Here is a 22202-nt window from a genome sequence, read left to right on the forward strand (position 1 = left end):
GAGCCCAGTTAAAAACTACTCTCAGTTTTATGAGCTGTCATAGCAGCTCAAATGGTTTGGACTGGCTGAGTTTAGAACATTATATTTCCTTGTTTTTGTCTTAGATACTTCTGTAAGCAGTTTTAAAGACTTTTTTTTTTTTTTAAACACAACAACAAAAAAAAGAAAAAACTCTTTTCTTTTGGTTGAAACTGAGGAGGTAACCACTAAACTTATTAAAACAGGCAGGTCTTCATTTGCACATTCCTTTCTCATTTACTACAGTTTAATATTTTGCTCTTAGATTTATTTGGCAATATACATTTACCTTAATTATTCATTTGTAATCTGTACAATTCCTATTCAAAATAAGTGCAAATCAGTTTACAGAGCCCATATGGCTCATATCTGAGGGGTGAGCTATTTGTAATAGCACATCTGGTAGGACTATGGGCAATATGGAGAAACGGGAATAAATTAATATTACATTTAAAAACCCATAGGCTTTGGGTTTCGTCTGTTTTTTAAAAATATTTAAGAAAAAACATGTTTAACATTTCTAATATATGTTTAATATTTCTAATATAGGGACTTTTAAACAATTATTCATAAATACTTAAATCACATTGTTACATCAATCAAAACACAGATGGGCTAGAATCAATCAACCCCGTCCCTGAGTTTAGAAGTAAGCTCAGTATCATTGAATCCAGACTTAAGGGAAATAAAAGATGACGTGCTCTGTTTTCCTCTCTCTTTTATTTTTTTGGAGGGGGTGGTGGTGCTTATCAACCAAATTGCTTATAAATTTGAATTTCTCATTAGACTACGAATAAGCAAGACTTTGTAATGGTAATCTGGGACTTCCCTGGTGGTCCAGTGGTTAAGAATGTCTTCCAATGCAGGGGACTCAGGTTCATCCCTGGTCAGGAACTAAGATCCCACATGCCGCGGGGCAACTAAGCCCACGCACCACAACTACTGAGCCTGCACTCCACAACTACAGTGCCACATGTCACAACTACAGAGCCCCATGCGCTCTGGAGCCTGCGTGCCACAACTAGAGAAAAGCCCGTGCACCGCAACAAAAGATGTCACAACAAAAGATCCTGCAACGAAAGATCCTGCGTTCCACAACTAAGACCTGATACAGCCATAGATAAATAAATAAATAAACAAATAATATTGTAATGGTAATCCACATCCTATTCCCTTTAAAAAAAAAAACCCATAATTTTTTTGAAAATAAGAGCATTTCATGGGTCAAATATGTCATAAAAGCAGTCACCTTTGCTTAAGGACTTTCTACTTTCTTTTTAAATTTATAACTAATTTTTAAATATCTGTACAGCCAACAAAAATGCTATTAATATGTATAAAAATGTATGAACTTTAACATTGGATAATCACTCTTAAATGGTGGTGATATAATGAACTTCCTAGTCATGAATGGACTAACTCCCATTCATTTCTTCTAGTACAAAGCTATACCATAACTGATGTGTTAACATTTTTACAGGATCTAGTCATATTCAGATTACTTTTTTCATTTATAAACTCAATTATGCTGAATTTCTTCTCCTAAATGGAAGTCCTAATAAAGTGACAATAAATTTGGTTTCCTTTGGGAGCATCTTTGGATTTTACAAATAACTAACATGCATACCTCCAAAAACTTAGCTCAGATCACCAGATTGAAAATTAACATGAATTTGATGAGAGCAGCCTGTCACCAACTTCTTCTCTTGTTTCTAAATTTCCAAAGGAAAGTAAATCGCTTAAAATACTTTTTCAAGTCAGCATAATTTCTCTAGGATAAAACATCTTCCCAGGTTTACAGGATTCTTAGCCTTGGTTTTTGGCTTGTATTTCTATATTTCAGTAAAGTTTACAATTTGCTAATGCTGATGTGTGATAATCTAATAGAATCTGGCCTTAAAAGTTATAGGCCCAATTTACTAATAAAACCTAATTCAATTTTCCTTGGGAAATGCAAATCATTAGTGTCCAAGCAGTGGAACCAAATTTCCTTGCCCTTTTATGGCTAGAAAGTTTTCTCTATTAAAAAGTCTAAACAAATAAGTCAACTAAGACTAATATATGAAGATTCATTTATAGGCATAAAATAATAGCATCATGTATATAAACATTGATTAATTAGCTAAATAAATGATTTGCATGAGACATAAACCCTTCTAGACTGAGATTATCTAACTCATCCTCATTTTTTATACAACTGGATTAATCTGTAGCGAACTTAATGAACTACTTAAAAGAATTTAATGGTAGTGAACTAATTAGTTACTTAATGTGTTAATAAATTTTTAGCAACTTGTTCTCCAAGCAATCTAAATACCAATTTGCAGTAAGCCATATACAGCGTATTAAAGCAAAATAAGTAAACAATATATTGTATCACACAAAAAAACCTACATATCTTACTCTGAAGTTTGATAACACTTACTCTAAAACTTTCTAAAGCACAGTTCACTATTAAGACTAATATATCTGCTTGCCTTTTGGAGGCAGTAATGGTGTAATACTAAGAATGCTGGCTCTTACCAAGCTTAAAGGCGTCACTATTTATTACCTAACTGGTTTGGGGCTAGTCCCTTAAAAATCTCTGAGTCTCAATTTCTACATTTGTTAAAATAGGGCCAATACTACTCTTTGCCCTATATACCTCACACACGGTTGATGGTCAAATGAGACATATGATGATATGTCTTAGCTACATGCGAGTTATTAGTCCTGGTATACTAAGATTTAGGCCAAAAAACATTTAAACATTTTATTGTTTAAAACGTTTAGAAGTCTCCTAAGACATTCCATCTTCTGAAAAAAAAAGAAAAGAAAACTAGCAGACTTGTTATGAGAGTATTTAGAGAGAAAAAAAATGTAATGTGATTTAATGTAAGGATTGTGTTACAGCAAGTCTCATAGGATAAAAAACCATTTATTTGCATTGGTTTGATTTTCTCATCAGAACTGTGTCACACAGCTATTGCCACTCTTGTTCTCCTGTTTTCACCATCCCACAGATTTAACCACTTCATTACCTTAGATGGGATTTTACCTGTCATATAGTATTATTTCTTATGAATGGTTTTATTCATTTCAAGAAATTTATACCATGCATTTTTGATTGGTTAATACTAATGAAGGTGGGAAGAACTTAAGATTATTTCTATTGGTTATACCTAGCTGTAGCAATTATGACTGAGTGTGAAATACATGTTTATACATACTAAAAACAATGTCATTTGGACAACTAAATACAATTATAATAAACATTTGCACAGATCTGGATATTTTTAGATCAAATCATATACCCTGAAACAGAGTAACTTTTAAAAGTAAACAGGATATTGTCTTGTTACCCAACACCATGGTTTCTATAGAGGTTCTGCTGTATATGTTTTAATCATGATTTAACAAAATTCCATTTAAAGTGAGAAGCAACTCTTGCAAATATCCCAACTTAGATACAGCTAAGAACAAGTATTAGGGAACTTCGCAAATGTGCACATGAAAAACAAAGAGTAAATAAAATGCATAACAGTGCCTGAACAAAGCATTCAGCAAGGTTTTTTTTTTAAATATTATGCACTGTTAATAATAATGTTTTAATACATGCAAAAAATATAAATGGAACGACCAAATATTTCAAACATACTGTCAGCTTTCATTACTAGAATTACAGATGTGGCAGTGGTGTACTCAATTTTATGCTGTCAAAACATCATAGGTGAATAATAGTTTTATTCAAAATTTTTCTCAATAAGAAAAAAGCAAATTAAAAGGTCTCTGGGGTCAATTCTTTAAAAAGATGAATTTTATATAAAGTAAATATCTATTGCTAAATATCTATTTTTACCTATTTTGACTTTCATATTTACTTAAATCAGAACACTAATCTAATACGTGGACAAAATCATGTGGCACAAAAGTAGGTACTAAAAATAACATTTATTCCCCAATTAGGTAAGTGTATCTCACGATACTCAATGTATCTATTTTCTTGATAGAAATCACACAATCATTTATCCAGTCTTTATCTCTGATTATTTCATGAGGATAAATTCTTAGAAATGAAGTTACAGAATTAAGGAAGTATACAATTTTAGGCTTCTGTTCTCTGTTACCAAATATATTTCACAAAGGTTTTGTCCATTTAAGTCCCACAAGAAGTGTGTCAGAGTGCCTCTTTGCTCCCATGTGTGGGTATTAGCATTAGAAAATCTTTGGCAACTGATAGGTGAAAACGGAATCTGGCTGCTTTATTTTATATTCATCATGTCTGGAAAAATTACTAACTAAAGTCAGGAGTTTTTTTTAAAGACTTCATGAAGCATGTTCTCCTCTGAGAAAAAGTTATAAAGAAATTAGGAACAAAAAAGCTACACACTAAATAAAGCAGTGTTTTTTTTGATGATTATCTTTAAAAGATTTAATAAGTATTTTATAATTCATTTAGTTCTTACAATGCTGCTGAACAAATGGTTGGTCTCCAATATCTATCAAAGGGAAATGTTTCTACGAGGTTCTTTTCACTTTCTTTTGATCCTTCCACATAATTTCAACATTACTGCCACAGTAATGAAGGTCACTAAAACTTAAACTATTAGAACAAATGGAAGAGTTTGGTTTATCAATTAAAATTGATATAGGACTTATCAAATAAGGGATTTTATAGGCATATTTAATTTTATCTCAATATATGAGAATTTCTCGATTGCCAAATTAAGGGTTGTAATATAGACAATAATTTGATTTATCTTTTGAATAACTGCTTTGAAATAATACCCTAATATATAGTTCTAGGAATAATAAAAAAGGTCAGTAAATACTACACAATGCCTTTTAGACAGGCAATATTTAATTTTAAGGGTGCTTTTCTCAAGTGAAATAACTGAGTTAACTAAATGCCTGAGTTTAATGAAGGTGGCCTATAGCAAAGAAATAAGTCTAATTTTTACAGGTAGAGTCCCTGTCTTAGGAAAAATTACACATTTAAAATTTTGGATAAAAGATTATTTCTCATATATTAAGAAAATAATGTGTTAGTTCTGGTCAGTAAAATTTTAAAAAGTGCAACTGATGTTTCAACTGTGATTTAATGTTTCAAAGAAAATATATTAGAGAGAACAGAATAAAAGGTGTATATGTGAAATATATAATACATATAATGAACAGAAAAGTTAATCACCAAGTACTCTAAGAAAGAAAAAAAAAGAGGCAGGCATATACACAGAAAATGAAAGTGTAAGATTCAGATGGCTCAATAATGCACACATCTAGTTCATCTCTGACTCTAGTGAAATGGTCAGTAGATGACATCACTGTGCCAACCACAGAGAAGATCTTCAGGCCCTCTGAAAAATATTTTTCAAAGCCCCAAGGAAACCTAAGCAGTCTCTGAAATTTTTTTCCAGTTTATGAAAATTGGATTCTTATAAAAGAAAAATGGTCCATTTTTACTGCAACAAAAACTGATTTGTAAAAGCTGGAAGCAGTTTAAAAATACTCAACATGAGGTTCTTGTTAGTCTTGAAAAGTAAGAGTTATAATAAAAAAAAACTGTCCAAAAATATGGTATGGATACATTGTATATAAGGGGAAAAAAGGCTAGTCTTACTCCTATTATTTTTAATTAGCTTCAATAGCAAGTTCCACTTTACTTTCTAACGCCAGTTCAGGTTTTGGGAGGGGAAGATTTACATCTGACCCTCTGGCAATGTCAACTCTATAGCTAATGCCTTGGAGCCCTAATACACTTTGCATTACCTCAAAATGTTGGGAAATTCTGGTGCCAAGAGGTTCAAACTGATAGTGACACATGTCTAAAACCCAGGATTCGCTGTCCAACTGCCAGTATGTATTTTATCAAACATCCAGTCTCCCTCGTAGAATAGGATGGATGAGTTTAACAGTTTTCACTGTTTCCAATTAAACTGCCCTGCTATATTACAAAAATGCAGACGTTCAGATTAAGAAGGACCCCCCCGACTTGGATTTTAAGAAATATACAATTTGAGCTGTTTAAACAATACTCTAAATTTGACTCAGTTACCCCATTTTAACAGACTTGTCCCATTACTAAACATGGTTATTTTAGGAAGAAATTGAAGACTTTTTCTGTGAACAATTAAAAAAAAAAACTCTTACACAAATTACAAATTTGTTCTTTACCTTGCAGAAACTTGGGATCATCTACTTTATCTGAACCCACTGAAACTGACATGTTAAAAATCCACAAAGACTGAAAAGTCACGATTACTGGTTGAATAGCATGCCACTTGGCACTGGTATGCTGTTTCATGTTCTCAAATCATTAGAAACATGGTAATTATAAAAATTCACATTTTATACATTTTTAAAATATTATTACTATTCCAATTAACTTGACACTGCTTGTTAATCAAAGACATATGATGAAGAACAGGGAAAGAATTTCTAAGTCATCTGGACAATTTTCCTGATTTAAAGAAAAAAAAAACTACCATACGACCCAGCAATCCCACTACTGGGCATATACCCTGAGCAAACCATAATTCAAAAAGAGTCATGTACCAGTATGTTCATTGCAGCTCTATTTACAGTAGCCAGGACATGGAAGCAACCTAAGTGTCCATCAACAGATGATTGGATAAAGAAGATGTGGCACATATATACAATGGAATATTACTCAGCTATAAAAAGAAACAAAATTGAGTTATTTGTAGTGAGGTGGATGGACCTAGAGTCTGTCATACAGAGTGAAGTCAGAAAGAGAAAAACAAATACCGTATGCTAACACATATATATGGAATCTAAGGAAAAAAAAAAACGGTCGTGAAGAACCTAGGGGTAAGATGGGAATAAAGACACAGACCTACCAGAGAATGGACTTGAGGATATGGGGAAGGGAAAGGGTAAGCTGTGACAAAGTGAGAGAGTGGCATGGATGTATATACACTACCAAATGTAAAATAGATAGCTAGTGGGAAGCAGCCGCATAGCACAGGGAGATCAGCTCCGTGCTTTGTGACCACATAGAGGGGTGGGATAGGGAGGGTGGAAGGGAGGGAGACGCAAGAGGGAAGAGATATGGGAACATATGTATATGTATAACTGATTAACTTTGTTATAAAGCAGAAACTAACACACCATTGTAAAGCAATTATGCTCCAATAAAGATGTTAAAAAAAAACACGTCAAAATAGATAACATTTCCTGTTTTTAAAATCAGCTTTTTCAATATTCAAAACTCAATCAAAGCATTATTCTTTCATAATTAACCCAAATTCTTCATGTTGTTCAGTAAGTCTGCTTATTCTTATATTCACAGTAAAGATGAAGAATAAGAGTTCAACACCTTCTGTCTACATTTTTCAAAAATATTCCCATTTTGCTTAAAATCAATTAAAATGAAATATTTCAAAAGCATCATTTTAAGTCAACGTTATTTAGTCTAATAGGTTTTAAATTTACCTATTGGATATCAGAAGCCTAAAGGTAGCCATTAGTTTAAAATTTCACATCTGGGACATTATGCATCAAAATTATCATGCCAAAATATGTGAATAATTATGGAACAATTTAAAATACTTAAATCTTTGTAGAATTAAAAAAAATAAGCCAGAGTTAAGGTCCATGGTTTGTTGCTATCAAAGAAGAACAAAGAAATCCTATTAGAAGACAATCCTAACAACAAAAATGATTCATAAAAGAAAGAGTAAATGATTCTAGAGAAGGTCAATAAAAAATGTAGCAAAGAACAACTATGAATTTTTGGTTATACTGTAAGCTTTCTCTGTATATCTGCTGATAAAATTTAGAGTCCCTTTTTATTTGATCTGTTACTCAGAAAAAAACTGAGGAAATTCATAGTAAATTATTTCTTCTGGAAATACAAAGAGAAAATGATACAGTTACATGATTTAAGGCCTGAAAAATTACAAAAGACAAGAGATGAAAGACTTAGCTTTCTCAAGGGAAGTTCTTTTGAAAGGGCAAACAATTCTCAATTCAAAATGATTATAATAAATAAGTATATCACTCTTGATTTGAAAAAATATATAGTCTACATGAAGTTTTATTAACTAATCCTTTAAACCAACATAGCTGTGATGTGTTTTTTATGATGTGAAAAAAGCTACTTATATATTTTTATTCTTGAAAAGGAACTAAAGGCACAAAGGTAAGAGAACTTTCCCAGTCTTTTAAAAAACAACTTGTTAACAGAACTGAGGAATAAAATCCTGAAATCTTTGGACACAGTACATAACTTAATCTTTGAGTATAGCCATCTCTCTAAACATCTTTATTGTTTTATAAAATGACCATTTTTGAAAACCAGAAATGAAAGATTTTGCTGAGTTGAGCTCAAGTTCATTCCTTTGGATATTCAATTTTAATGAAAATGTTCAGGTTCTTTAAAATCACATAACTATAGAAAAAAATCATGTCTTTCTCAAATAAGTAACGCATGGTTAGTATCACACAAAACAATGTTTTGTTCATAGTGAAACATAAATGGCAGAAAAATTAATCTTTTAAATGCTATCAGCAAAAATTTTCAATATAAACATTAGGATTATATAATGAAATAACTTCTTCCCTTTCTAATTATGTTTCAGAAAACATTTGTACAGTGAATTGTCACATGATGGAGTATAATAGTTATAATAATTAAAGAGAATCTCTATTTAAATAATTATAGCTAACACAGACAGAGACATCAGAAGTAATCAAAAGCCATATGCTTCTGGTATTTAACCATGTTTAATTTTTTTTCCTAAGGCAAGTCGTTTCTCATCATGACAATCCAGTACACCAATGAAACTATTTCTAAAGTGTTATTATTTAAGTTCACTAAAGACTACTGAACTACATATAAGGTTATTGCATTTCATAAAATACCCCTGTATTTTTCCACTATGCTTTTAAATTTTGTCACGACCAACAGTGGGTTGTGAAATCAATATAGTGGGCTGCAATCTGAATTTTAAAAATAAAATTGAATAGACTAAAGCAGAATATATCATTGTGCATTACAGATAGTAAGAGTAATTACTGTTTTAAGAATTTTTTGTTTTATATATATGTGTGTGTATATATAAATATGTATGTGTGCACTGGGTTGCAATATGAAAGGTATTTCTTAATATGGGTTGTGGCAAAACAAAACAAAAAAACACTTAAAAGTCACTATAATATGCTACGTTTCCTTCAAAATTAGGTACCGTGTTATACTGGAAAGATCATAAGACATATAGACCTAAGTTCAAATTTTTTTCTCTATCATCCTACATGTGTGAGTTGGTTACTTAAATTATTAGAACCTTGATTTTTCATTTTTAAAATGTCTATGAAAATAGACATTATAAAAATCTTGCTAAGTAAGTTAAAATAAACATAATAAATATTTGCAAAATAAATTATACATAATTGATAATGGTTGCAATAATTATTACTATTGAATTGAAATGGCTTACTACAGGCGATGATTCAAGAGTTGTAACACATTGGTCACAATTGTATTCTTAAACACATCCTCCAAACATAAATATTTATGTTAATAAAATTATAATTTTAGAAGAGAAAATTAAATCAATAATCTAAAGAAAAAACTAGTCTTAAGGGCAAAAAGACTACATCTATTCACTGGACCATTTTAATGTGAAATTTCAATAGTCATCCTAAATTAAAATATTACACCTCTAGCAATGATATGAAGGGAAAACTATTATTTACACTTTCTGGCAAGACTTAAAAAATCTATGAGACCAGTAATGAAGCAGGATATCTGTTGAGGGAAACTTTACTATAATTGTACAACAATGCTGGCATGTTAGGTTTTTTCCCTTAAGTATTTTATTTGAATGCCATGCAGGGAGGAAAAGTCTTTAATTTAATCAAAGCATCAACTTTTTTTTTTTTGCGGTACGTGGGCCTCTCACTGTTGTGGCCTCTCCCATTGCGGAGCACAGGCTCATGGCCGCAGGCTCAGCGGCCACTGCTCACGGGCTCAGCGGCCATGGCTCACGGGCCCAGCCGCTCCGCGGCACGTGGGATCTTCCCGGACCGGGGCACGAACCCGTGTCCCCTGCATCGGCAGGTGGACTCTCAACCACTGCGCCACCAGGGAAGCCCTAAGCATCAACTTTTTAAAACGGTGATGTCTGAATAATTGTTAAAATACATGTATTGTAACAATAAATGCTGAAGAGGGTGTAGAGAAAAGGGAACCCTCTTGCACTGTTGATGGGAATGTAAATTGATACAGCCACTATGGAGAACAGTATGGAGGTTCCTTAGAAAACTAAAAATAGAACTACCATATGACCCAGCAATCCCACTACTGGGCATATACCCTGAGAAAACCATAATTCAAAAAGAGTCATGTACCACAATGTTCATTGCAGCACTATTTACAATAGCCAGGACATGGAAGCAACCTAAGTGCCCATTGACAGATGCATGCATAAAGAAGATGTGGCACATATATACAATGGAATATTACTCAGCCATAAAAGGAAATGAAATTGAGTTATTTGCAGTGAGGTGGATGGACCTAGAGTCTGTCATACAGAGTGAAGTAAATCAGAAAGAGAAAAACAAATACTGTATGCTAAGACATATATATGGAATCTAAAAAAAGAAGAAAAAAAAAAGGTTCTCAAGAACCTAGGGGCAGGACAGGAATAAAGATGCAGACGTACTACAGAATGGACTTGAGGACACGGGGAGGGGGAAGGGTAAGCTGGGACGAACTGAGAGAGTGGCATGGACATATGTACACTACCAAATGTAGACTAAATAGCTAGTGGGAAGCAGCTGCATAGCACTGGGAGATCAGCTCGGTGCTTTGTGACCACCTAGAGGGGTGGGATAGGGAGGGTGACGCAAGAGGGAGGAGATATGGGGATGTATGTGTATGTATAGCTGATTCACTTTGTTATAAAGCAGAAACTAAGACACCATTGTAAAGCAAGTATACTCCAATAAAGATGTTAAAAAAAAAAAGAACAAAGTTTAAAAAAAATACATGTATTGTGTTCTTATTTTATATTTTATTGGCTTTGGAAAACACTTACGAAACAATCTGGGTCATTAATTTGGCAAAAGTACTGTCTATTTCAATAGACAGCCTGTATTTTCCAAAGTGAGGAAGCATATACACACACACACACACACACACACACACACCCCATATATATATATATATATACACACACACACACACACACACACACACATTTTTTTTTAGAACTGTGATCTTCATTTTTTTACATACAAAATGTGACTTCATAAGTTAATTTAAAATCAAATGAGTATGTTCTTGAAAATATTCAGGATTCTTTTTTTTTTTACTCTTTAATGGAAAAAGAAAAATGGGAAGTGAAGAAAATTTTAGCTTTTCAAAAACAAGGGGAACAGCATATATTAGATTTTTCTTGGAAGACTGTTTACCTGCCAGGAAATGAATGCTGCCCAGCTACATCTCCATTTTGAAGGTGATAATCATTGAAGAAATCTGGACTCATGGCTCCTTCAGAGGCAACTAATCCATCTAGGATGAAAGAAAATAGTAACTAGTGAAACATCTTTGCAGGGAATAAAAAGGAAACTGTTCTATCAAGTAACACAATAGAAAATAACCTGTATATTTAATCCGGAAGAAAAATGTTAGCATGATATTCAATTCTCTCTGCGAGTATGAACAGAAGACCATACATACTTAAGTGTTCTTTTACAATGATTGGACATTTATTGAGCATCTACTATGTGGTAGTACTATTTTATTAGAGAGATGAATAAGAAAATCTCTGCCTTCAAGGGGCTTCCAGTTTTGTGGAGAAGACAACAAAAGTTAAGGGATGAGGTAGGATAGGGAGGGACAATAAACCTTCCAGGCTAAGAAACAGAATGAGTAAGGAAATAGAAGAGACATTAAATAGCATGGTTTCGGTAAAGACCAACACTCTAGTATGTCCGACATTTTATACCCAGACAGCTTCATCTGCATAGTATGATTAGGGAATTATACATTTCAAATAAGTGAATTTTTATATAAGCAATGCTTGACACTTTAAGTGTCAAACCTTAAAACAAACACACAAACTTGGGTTAGAAATCCTTGAAAATACATTTTATATTTCCTGTGTTTTTAAAAAGTATACTGAATATAATTTTAAAACTTCTTGATAACTCAGTCTTCATTATAAACATCAATTATTATGTAGTAACGCCCTAGGTTATTAGATATATTTGACTACCTATGCTATGTGGCTACACTACTATGCTTTTCGAGTACTTTTTCTTTGCTTATAAAGTGCTCCTTTTCCTAAATCTAAGTCTTTATTATTACTTCTTGCTGATTTTAGAGTGATACTACTTTCTCATTCGCTCCAATCTAAGAATCCAGATGACCTATTTTTGATAGAATTATGAGTAAGTTAAGAATAAGAAGAATCTGAGGAAAAAAGATCCAAGTGATGGCCTCAGGGCTGTTTTATGCATAGAACAAATATATTTTAGTATATGGCTTTTGTAATTACTATTTGAAAAGCTCTGAAGCCTTTTAAAGTTTCCTTTTCTGAAAGTACTCTGGGTTGGTAAGTGACCTCTAGGTCACTTGTTGGCTAGGTGGTATCCACAACATAGTTTATAAATTTGGCACACAGTAAGCAAATTATTCAGTCACCAGACAATCATTTTACACCTACCACATGCAATAATACTTTGCTAGGTCCTGTGGAAAAACTTAGAATACATCATTTCTGTTTTCAGGAATTTCAGGTTAAGTGAAATACAAATAGACACTTAAGATGCAATTAAATAATACATTTCATTAATAAATGATACACAACAGGAAGGGATATACCTACTAAATGAACGCTGGAGGCTGAAAAAGCTACAGAAGGATTACTGTGTTCTGTAGAGGTTAGAAAATCCTACTTGGGAAGGGAGGGAGGCAGAGGTGTAACTGATTTGAGTATTGATAGACAGCTGGGAATTAAATGATAAAATCTGTTTAGGAGTAAGGGTATTAAAAATCGAATAGATGGTAAAAATTAATAGAGTTGGGAAATGAATAGGTAAAAATAATTGGTATTTCCATAAGACTCCTGTACTGTACTACTCATTTGTTACATATATCCATTTGTTACATACCATATACTAAAGACTTGCATTATTATTTAATTGTTGAATTGTTAATAATACCTCTGGTATTTACCTTATTACTTTAGTAAATTTAAAATACTTAAGAGGTAGCTAAAAAGTATGTAATATTTAGTCCAGTTTCTGTGTCCTCTAAAAGTTAAAAATTCTATAAACCAAAAGTCCAGCTAAACACAAAAAAAGTTACAAAAAATGAAATTATGGGAATGCCAAGACACCACAGATTGAGAGTTAAGCGGCTAAAAAAATTAATTTTCTATGGATCTAAGACTGTGAAAGTTTGGCTAAAATTAACAAGGTGAAGACCACAAAAATCAACAAGTTTCTCTGTTAAATTAAAACCAAATAATTTAGGATCAGGAGTTAAGAAATCTGCCAATTTTAGAGGAACAAAGCTAAGTAATGCCAAAATAAAATGTATACCACACTTTGAAAATGAATACAAAGATATTCAGCATGCCAGCAGCATAAAAGATTCTAACACTCAGAAATATAACACTCATATAAATACAACCAAATAAACATACCTGAATTATACATTAAAAGTTAATATTACATGAAACACGATCTAGTGAAGTGAATCAGGTGAGGAAGAACTTAAATGAAAAACTGTTGTCAAATTCTCAACATCTTCATTTTGATTCAAAGCTCTCATTGTCTTCAAAGGGAAAAATGAGTAAGAAGGATAAATGGAATACAGGGAACTACAAACGGGGATCTCATCAAATAGAGATGAAACCAGAAAAAATTTGAATTTAAAGATTCAGCCAGAAATTTTATAAACCCAGAATACAACTAGTTTAAGAAATTTTGTAAACCTAGAATACAGTAAGTTTAGTAATACAATAAGCCTGATATTATGTGAATAAAGAGTAAACTTATATTTCTGAACTTAATTTTTAATAATCCTAATCATTTGGTAAACTACAGCTTCTACACTGCCCTTTAATGACTTGACAAAATTTAGGTAACTCTGTAATATGAGCAATCATTCTTCACTATAATGAAGTATAGAAGTTAAATTATATCTTAAATCATCAACTCAAGTACTTCAACTTCTTTGGAATTAACTGTTTCTCAGCATTCTGTAACCAAAATTAATTTTTATAGAAATACTGAAAAGGAATCATGTATTTTTGGTTGTAATCATGTATTCAGATAAATCTAGGAGTGTCCTTCTTAAGCTCCTACTCTAACCTTACTGTTTCAAAGACAGCAACAAGGAATCAAAGAATTTCATGTAACATTTAAATGCCCAGAGAACAAATAGAAGACAGAGAGGATATACACCAGAGCACTTTGTAAATTGTAGAGCATTATATACATTTAGGTTATTAAATTACATGAAACCTTTTAGACCATAGTTATATAACACACCTTCTTGAGGTGCTCTAAGTAATGATGATAAATGTGGTTATGAGTAAAATGGGGTATGTATTGGAACAAGAACGAAATCAAAGCAAATTTACTGCCAGCTTAGATAATTTATCAACTTTCTGATTTCTGAAACTCAGTTAAAAAAACTGGCTTATACATATTGAATAAATAAAAGTAAACAAATACAAAAACTCAGTATCTTCTTATATATTGTTACTGAAGTAAACTTTATTTCTAAAAGTCAAATGAAAACGTAGTATTAGGCTCTTTGGTGAACTAGCTAAAAGTGAAATCATGACTGTGTGGGAGGAAACAGATATAAAGAGTGAAGAAAATGAGAAAAAGAAATGACTAAAATAGATAAATCATAACTTATTTGGCTACACCTGATAAGATACATCACATAAACACATAGGTAAATGAAAATTATGGTTTTACAATGATCCTGAGACAGAAATAAACGATTTTAAGCTTCATATTCTGTAATATAGTTACATAATAAATGCTAAGGATAAGATTCATCACAATGAATGAAGAACAACAGCAAAAAAGTAACAAATAATTTAGAAATGTGTAGTAGCAATACAGCTTTATAAATTACAATATACTTCCTCTGTGGGTAAAAAGTACTACAGCAAACAGCATCATTTTCATGATAGAAAAGGAAATTAGTCAGTAACTGCAATCACAATTATTTTAGACTAAGAAAAAAAAAATAATGTAACTATAAGGAGATGTATAAGTAGATTCCTATTTCAGATAACAGAATGAGGGTCCTTTTTTAAAAATAATAGCAAGAAAGAAACAGATACATTTTGACATGTCTAACAGTTGGAAAGCATAGAGGGCAATACTAATGACCAGGAAGTAGCAAATGCTATTTCATTTTTAAATAAAAGATAAGACCAGGGTATCACTGGCCATTTAGCTTAAACTCTGTGGTTGAAAAACTACTACAGTTGCTTTTATCAGAAGCTGCCTAAAGTTTCATGGAGAGCCAGAGACTTAAGTAAGATTGCTAAAGCATCCCAACAAATCTGCAGTGTTACAAATTTATCTGATGTTTCTGAAGATACAACTGCACACAGTAAAAGACAAGAGACTAGCATTGTCGAGATTTCCATGACACATATCAAAAACACCACAGAGACTCACTTAGTTGATGAACTATTCATGAAAAATAAAGTAGGTAAAATAATAAACTAAAAAAGTACAGGTGGCTTGATATGAGAATTTTATCTTTAAACTCATAGCAATGTAATCTCTGCTGTCAAGTGTGTACCATATCATCAGGCTATAGGTATAAAAAAACAACCATGAGGCTATCTAAAGATAACATTTCACCCCTCGAATGCTTAGATTTATTTATTTTTCCATCAGCTGTGGCTGTTTCTAAATTTAGATATATAAAAATGTGTACAATTCAGATTTCTCACAAAAGCATAGGTTGTACATTTTAATTGTATCTCACAGAAAAATGTTATGATTTTCATTTTAAGGGGTCAACTTAAATGAATTAATTTTGGAAAAGTGGTATAATTTTTTAGAAATCTGTTCTGAAATTCTAATTGTATTAAAACAACAAAGTTAAATACTGAGGTGGTTACAAGTTTTATTCGTTTTTGGAAACTGCTCATTGATTCACACTGAAAAGTAGCTATCTATCAATTTTCAAAGCAAGAAACCTGATTCCAAGAAATTCTGATTTCTATTATCAAAAAATTCACATCATATATATTTTACATCATTTTACTTCATGAATATCTGACTAGGTAAGGAACAGCTGCTTGCCATTATTAAATTAAGAAATTCTGGTTGGTTGAAATTAATCATCTACTCCATCTGGTTTGAAACTCAAAGCAGTATTTCATAACTACTGTAAAGTTCAGTTAGGAAGAAATCTATTTAATTTTCAAAGTAAAGTACCAATTTTCCAGGATTCAAGTATCTATATCAAATATAAAAATAATGCAGCCTTATGGGCAATATGCACAGCATACAATTATGAAAAATATATGAATGAATACATAGTAGGAAAAAAAGGTGAGCCATTAATTCAGATACAATTACTTTAAATGCTTTTTATTTGCAACCTGCTACAGATCTTAGTTAGAAATCCCTTCTTTTGTCTCTTCAACTAAATGACTTCAATGAAGTAATTACTTCAATGAAGTAATTAATACTGGTAACAGTGCAACACATTAAAAGGGAGAATATGCAAAAACTTACCAAAATCCCTGGAAAAAGGCAGGATGGCAGAATCAACAAGGGTATGTAAGATCTATGTAAAAATTAAATTTTGCCTTGAAAATACTAGCAAGAGTTTAGAATGAAAAAACTATTGCTATAAAGTGTCTAAATCTTCCCAACCAGAGAACCAAACAGGGGTTACTAGTTCGAAAATAAAGCAAAACCATGGCAAAATGAGACTGTTAAAATGAAACACACAGGAAAAGAAAACATAAATTAGTAAATTATACATTTAAATAAATGCAGAATAGAGAAAAATATCACATTTTCAAACAGAAGTCAGAAATCTTGAAGATGTCATTTTAAGTTACACATTCTAGAAAATAATAAACTAAGAGCAATTAATTTTCCTGGTCACAGCCTTTTTAATGGGGATCACATCAAACACAGCCTTTTTAATGGGGATCACATCAAAGACTAACTTGGAAAAAAATAATGGTGAGTTAATAGGTTTGCTTGGTGTGTGTACTGATGTTATGTCTAAAATCATTAGCAGAAGGCCATTTATATACTAAAAGAAGTGCTTACAAAGCTTGAGAATGAGCAAGGTTGGCAGACAAAAATCCCTACTTATATCACACACACAGACTTATTTTTGCTTTGGTTATCATTTTACCTGAGCTGTAGAAAAGGTCAGGTCTCTCGAGAATGTCTCCTTCATGGATGTATGGCTCAATTCGATCATCACCATACAAGTACTGCTCACTCTCATCCATCTGACGACTCTCTACCATCTCCAGCCACTGAGAGTTATGCCAACGAAACTTTTCACTCTGAATTTTCTTAGCCCATTCTTCATCATATTCCTATTGCAAACAAAGTCAATTATTTTTATGTAAGCTTATGAAGGCACTTCCTTGGCACTCAGATAGCAGTACATTTAGCTTATAAGAAGAGAATTTTGGGGCCTTTGTTTGGGTCAGAGAAAACATTAAAAGTACCTGTTCAGAACTACTGTACACGATAATCAATAAAAATCAATTTATTACATATATTAAGACATCTCTGTTTGGATTACCAATCGCCATTGGCAATGGCAAAAACTGGAAAAGTTCAAATTTCACAAATTCTTTATCTAAGTATTACTAGAATTTAGGTAAGCAACCAGACTTCAGCTTCCAAAGAGTTTTGTGGCTATAATTACTGTGGCACTAATGACAGGTGGTTGAGCATTAAAATTACATCTTTCGCTGTATCTTTTTGTTTAGATAAAATTTTTCAGTAGGAAAAAAATGCACTATTAAAGAATTTCTCCTAAAAACTGAAATGGTTTACTACAAAAAACAAATAGCAGAATTTAATTCAATTTTGTTTCAACCACAAAATAATAATGTCTTATTTGGTCATAATTATTTCTTTAAACATCTCCTGCTTTAACCATGAACTCTTGAGGAGCAAGACTGTGGCTTATTCATTGTATCTGTAGCATCTATTGACAGAGAACTTCATTGGTGCGTGTTTTTGAAGGGCAAGTAGGCAAATTATTACAAAAGTTACAGCTGAACCTATCTAGCTCCACAGGTTGTGGTTACTTCTGACAAGTGTATTCACTTAATTAATGGACAGTACCACTGATGACTTAGATGGAAAAAAAGGCTTCAGGTATTTCTTGTCATCCTAATCACCGGGTTCTTAGTTTTAAATTCCTCTGTCTTTTCTTTAACACTTTTGTTTATATATTTTTTTTAAGTTGGTAAGGTGCCAGGCAATACTACTGTCCTCCAATAGTTAGGATGATCACGACAACTAAGAGGTGGACCAAATATATATTTTAGGTGAATGCTGAGCAATTTTCATACAAAGCCAAGTAAGGCTGAAGTCAAAAACTGTCATCACAGAATAAATTTCTGGGATGTAAGAATACATATGAAATTTTATAATAAAGGTATTCATTATTATCAAAATTTTTCTTGTTAAATTTTAAGTTTCACATTATCAATATATCTCTTAGCAGTGTCAGCTGTTAGACTGTGTGTTCTATACTGTACAACTCTGAAACTATATAGATGTTACTTTTCAACTTAGGTTGGTGGAAGTAGAAGATATTTTTTGGCTATGGTACTGCTAATGGCAATTTTGCCACCAAATTATTAACCGTTCATTCTTTCTAGTGGTTATCTATTAAAATTCCTATTAGTTGTCAGTTTATTTCCTAATATAATTATTTAAAATTAAATTGTATAAAAGAGTTATCATAAATATTATTGCATTTTACTTAAAATAATAAACATTAATTCAACTGTTATAATCACAATATTTAATAGAATATGCCTTATAATACTAGATATCCTATTAGATCTACATTAAATACTGGAACTAATTTGAGTGGTATTGTTTCTTTCATGAATAGCAGTTTGTTTTACTTGGCAAGAGGTATAAAACTAACTCTTCATTTTGGTAGAAAAATTTAAAATTTGATTATCTGAATGAAGAAGTATCCAAGGAAGATGATAGACATATGATTTGAATGTTTTATTATAATTTAAGTTCAAGCATGTGGATTCCTAGTGTAAGAACAGAAGTTGAAATCATCAAGCACCCAAAGCATGTAAAATATGGGGTTTGCTATTCCACTAAGGCTAAAACTTGCTTCTTGTGAATATCTGTGAAACGTTACAGGGGTACGTATAATTTAAAAAAGTAAATCCTTCCCTGGTGGTCCAGTGGTTAAGACTCTGCACTTCCAATGCAGGGGGCGCAGGTTCGATCCCTGGTCAGGGAACAAAGGTCCCATATGCTGCATGGTGTGGCCAAAAAAATAAAATAAATCCTTAAACTGCATATCCATAAAAATGTATTTGGCCTAGTAAGTAATGCTCTGCACAAAGAAGAAAATTCACGCTTATTCTATGAGTTATCATCTCTACCCTTCTTGTAAGATTTTACTATTCTAGTTTAATAATAAAAATACATCTAATAAATGTAGAAATGTGTAATAAATGAGCTGTTTTCATCACAAACAACAGCCTTTCTAACTTAAGCCTTATTACCCTTTAAACTTATTGCAATGTTCTTATTAATGAACCTACACACACAAGCCTGAGTTTTTTTGTTTAAAGACTATTTACACTATATTTGACAGAAGTCCAAACACACAAACCAAAAACATCCATGAGACTCCATGGCTAGCTTGTGACACTAAAGCTTGACTTCTTAGTGTCTTGGGAAAGCTGATATTCCAATGCAGTGAGTTAGCATCAGATTTAATAAGACTACCCTTATGCTGATCTGAATTCCTTTAAAGCTTTTGCCTTCCTTTTATTATGATTATTTTTTAATATCAGTTTATGACTGAGCAAACCCACAGAACCAGGGCATCTCTTAACATTATAAGGCCAAAAGGTACAGTAACAATGATATAGATTGTACTATTTTCTTTATTAAAGATAATTTTATTCTTATTTTAAGTATTTTTGTACAATAAAACAACAGGCTTACTTTTCTATGACTAACATAATGAGTAACATGTACATTATTGTTTACTGGATAACAACTATGGTTGTCTTCTCAGCTCTTCAGAAAAAAAACAAAAACAAAAGTTTCTCCCTCAGTAAATATGAAACAGAATATGTTATTCTATACCAAGCTGAGTAATCATTTAGGATACAGAAAATTATGTTCTGCAGAAGATCCAACAATGATTACAGATTCCTACTACAATGAATCCACTACAATGACATGTGGAGTTTTCACAAAAGATGGCCTTGAGACTCATTAAATACAGCGAGCTTTTTGTTATAGATCATAGGAAAGAAAATGGCAAAAAACCCTGACCAAACAGTATCAAGGCCTTAAAGTCTCAAGCAGTTATGACTTTTTGAAAACATTTGGAGTTTTATGATTATAAAACTATTTCCATTATAAAACTATTTCCTGACTGAAAGTTGAAAATTATAGGAAAAATACCCTAATATCTTTACCTTAGCTAGAACCACAATAAATACTGGTATATACTAGTTTTCAGTGACTTTCTTAATTCTAATATTAACAGCTAACTTTGGAGGATGTTTTAAAATATGCATTTTTAAATTTAGAGGCTAAGTATAAAACATTATTAAGATATTATACTTGTGCCATAAAGGTTTGCTCTAGTTTGTGATAATGCAGCCTCAGGTATTCGAATATTTACCAAATGTAGCATCTTGGAATGAAGGATGTTATGAGGAATGCAATATTTGTTTAAATATTTTCATTTCTTTTTCCTTAATAGCAAATTGGTTAGAATCAAAAAAGATAGTACAGTTTTGCTATATGATGCTGTATTTTTCATCTTTATGTTTCTGAAACACTGATTTTTATGTTCCATATTTCTTGAAAATTAAATATTTTAGCTTATGGATGTTGAAGATCTATTTATCAACCGTAGTGAATTAATAGGTTAGGACAGTGGTCCCAAGAATTTTAGATTTTAGAAAGGTTCAAAAGTAAATCTGTGGGACTTGGGACTTCCCTGGTGGTGCAGTGGTTAAGAATCCACCTGCCAGGGCTTCCCTGGTGGTGCAGTGGTTGAGAGTCCGCCTGCCGATGCAGGGCACACGGGTTCGTGCCCCGGTCCGGGAGGATCCCGCATGCTGCGGAGCGGCTGGGCCCGTGAGCCGTGGCTGCTGGGCCTGTGCGTCCGGAGCCTGTGCTTCGCAGCGGGAGAGGCCACAGCAGTGAGAGGCCCACGTAGCGCAAAAAAAAAAAAAAAAAAAATGAATCCATCTGCCAATGCAGGGGACATGGGTTCGAACCCTGGTCCAGGAAGATCCCACATGCCGTGGAGCAGCTAAGCCCGTGTGCCACAACTACTGAGCCTGTGCTCTAGAGCCCACGGGCCACAACTACTGAGCCTGAGTGCCACAACTGCTGAAGTCTGCATGCCTAGAGTCCGTGCTCTGCAACAAGAGAAGCCACTGCAATGAGAAGCCCACACACCTTAACGAAGAGTAGCCCCCGCTCACCGCAACCAGAGAAAGCCCGCGTGTAGCAATGAAGACCCAACGCAGCCAAAAATAAATAAATAAATAAATGAATATATTTATTTATTTATTATTTTTTGCGGTACGTGGGCCTCTCACTGTTGTGGCCTCTCCCGTTGTGGAGCACAGGCTCCGGACACGCAGGCTCAGTGGCCATGGCTCACGGGCCCAGGCGCTCCGCGGCATGTGGGATCTTCCCTGACCAGGGCACAAACCCATGTCCCCTGCATCGGCAGGCAGACTCTCAACCACTGCGTCACCAGGGAAACCCATAAATTAATTTTTTTAAAAAAGTAAATCTGTGGGACTGATATTAAATGTAAATCAATCAACTTCCACCTACTATTATTGTTTTATAAAAGAAAGGCCATTTTAAGACTAAAAATGTGAGAAAGATGATCTCAAAATAAAAATATACCTTCCCAACACTAAAATACTTTAACTTTACATTTACAACTCCTCCCC

At 32.8% G+C, this 22202-nt stretch overlaps 1 protein-coding gene and 1 non-coding gene across 3 annotated transcripts in view; one reads left to right on the forward strand and one right to left on the reverse strand.

The window, feature by feature from the left end:
• KIFAP3 (kinesin associated protein 3) overlaps positions 1 to 22202 on the reverse strand; it is a 157365-nt gene that overhangs the window by 20034 nt on the left and 115129 nt on the right. For both annotated transcript variants that reach the window (XM_060033763.1, XM_060033758.1), the window contains exons 18-19: positions 17393 to 17582; positions 11437 to 11536 (exon numbers count right to left, since the gene is read on the reverse strand). In XM_060033763.1, coding sequence (XP_059889746.1) covers positions 11437 to 11536; positions 17393 to 17582 — 290 coding nt within the window. The remainder of the gene's footprint in view (positions 1 to 11436; positions 11537 to 17392; positions 17583 to 22202) is intronic.
• Positions 19426 to 19498, forward strand: TRNAG-UCC (transfer RNA glycine (anticodon UCC)). Its single transcript has one exon. It is a non-coding gene; the product is annotated as a tRNA-Gly (tRNA).

This window comes from Delphinus delphis, chromosome 1 (genome assembly GCF_949987515.2).
Source record: "Delphinus delphis chromosome 1, mDelDel1.2, whole genome shotgun sequence".
Lineage (NCBI taxonomy): Eukaryota > Metazoa > Chordata > Mammalia > Artiodactyla > Delphinidae > Delphinus > Delphinus delphis.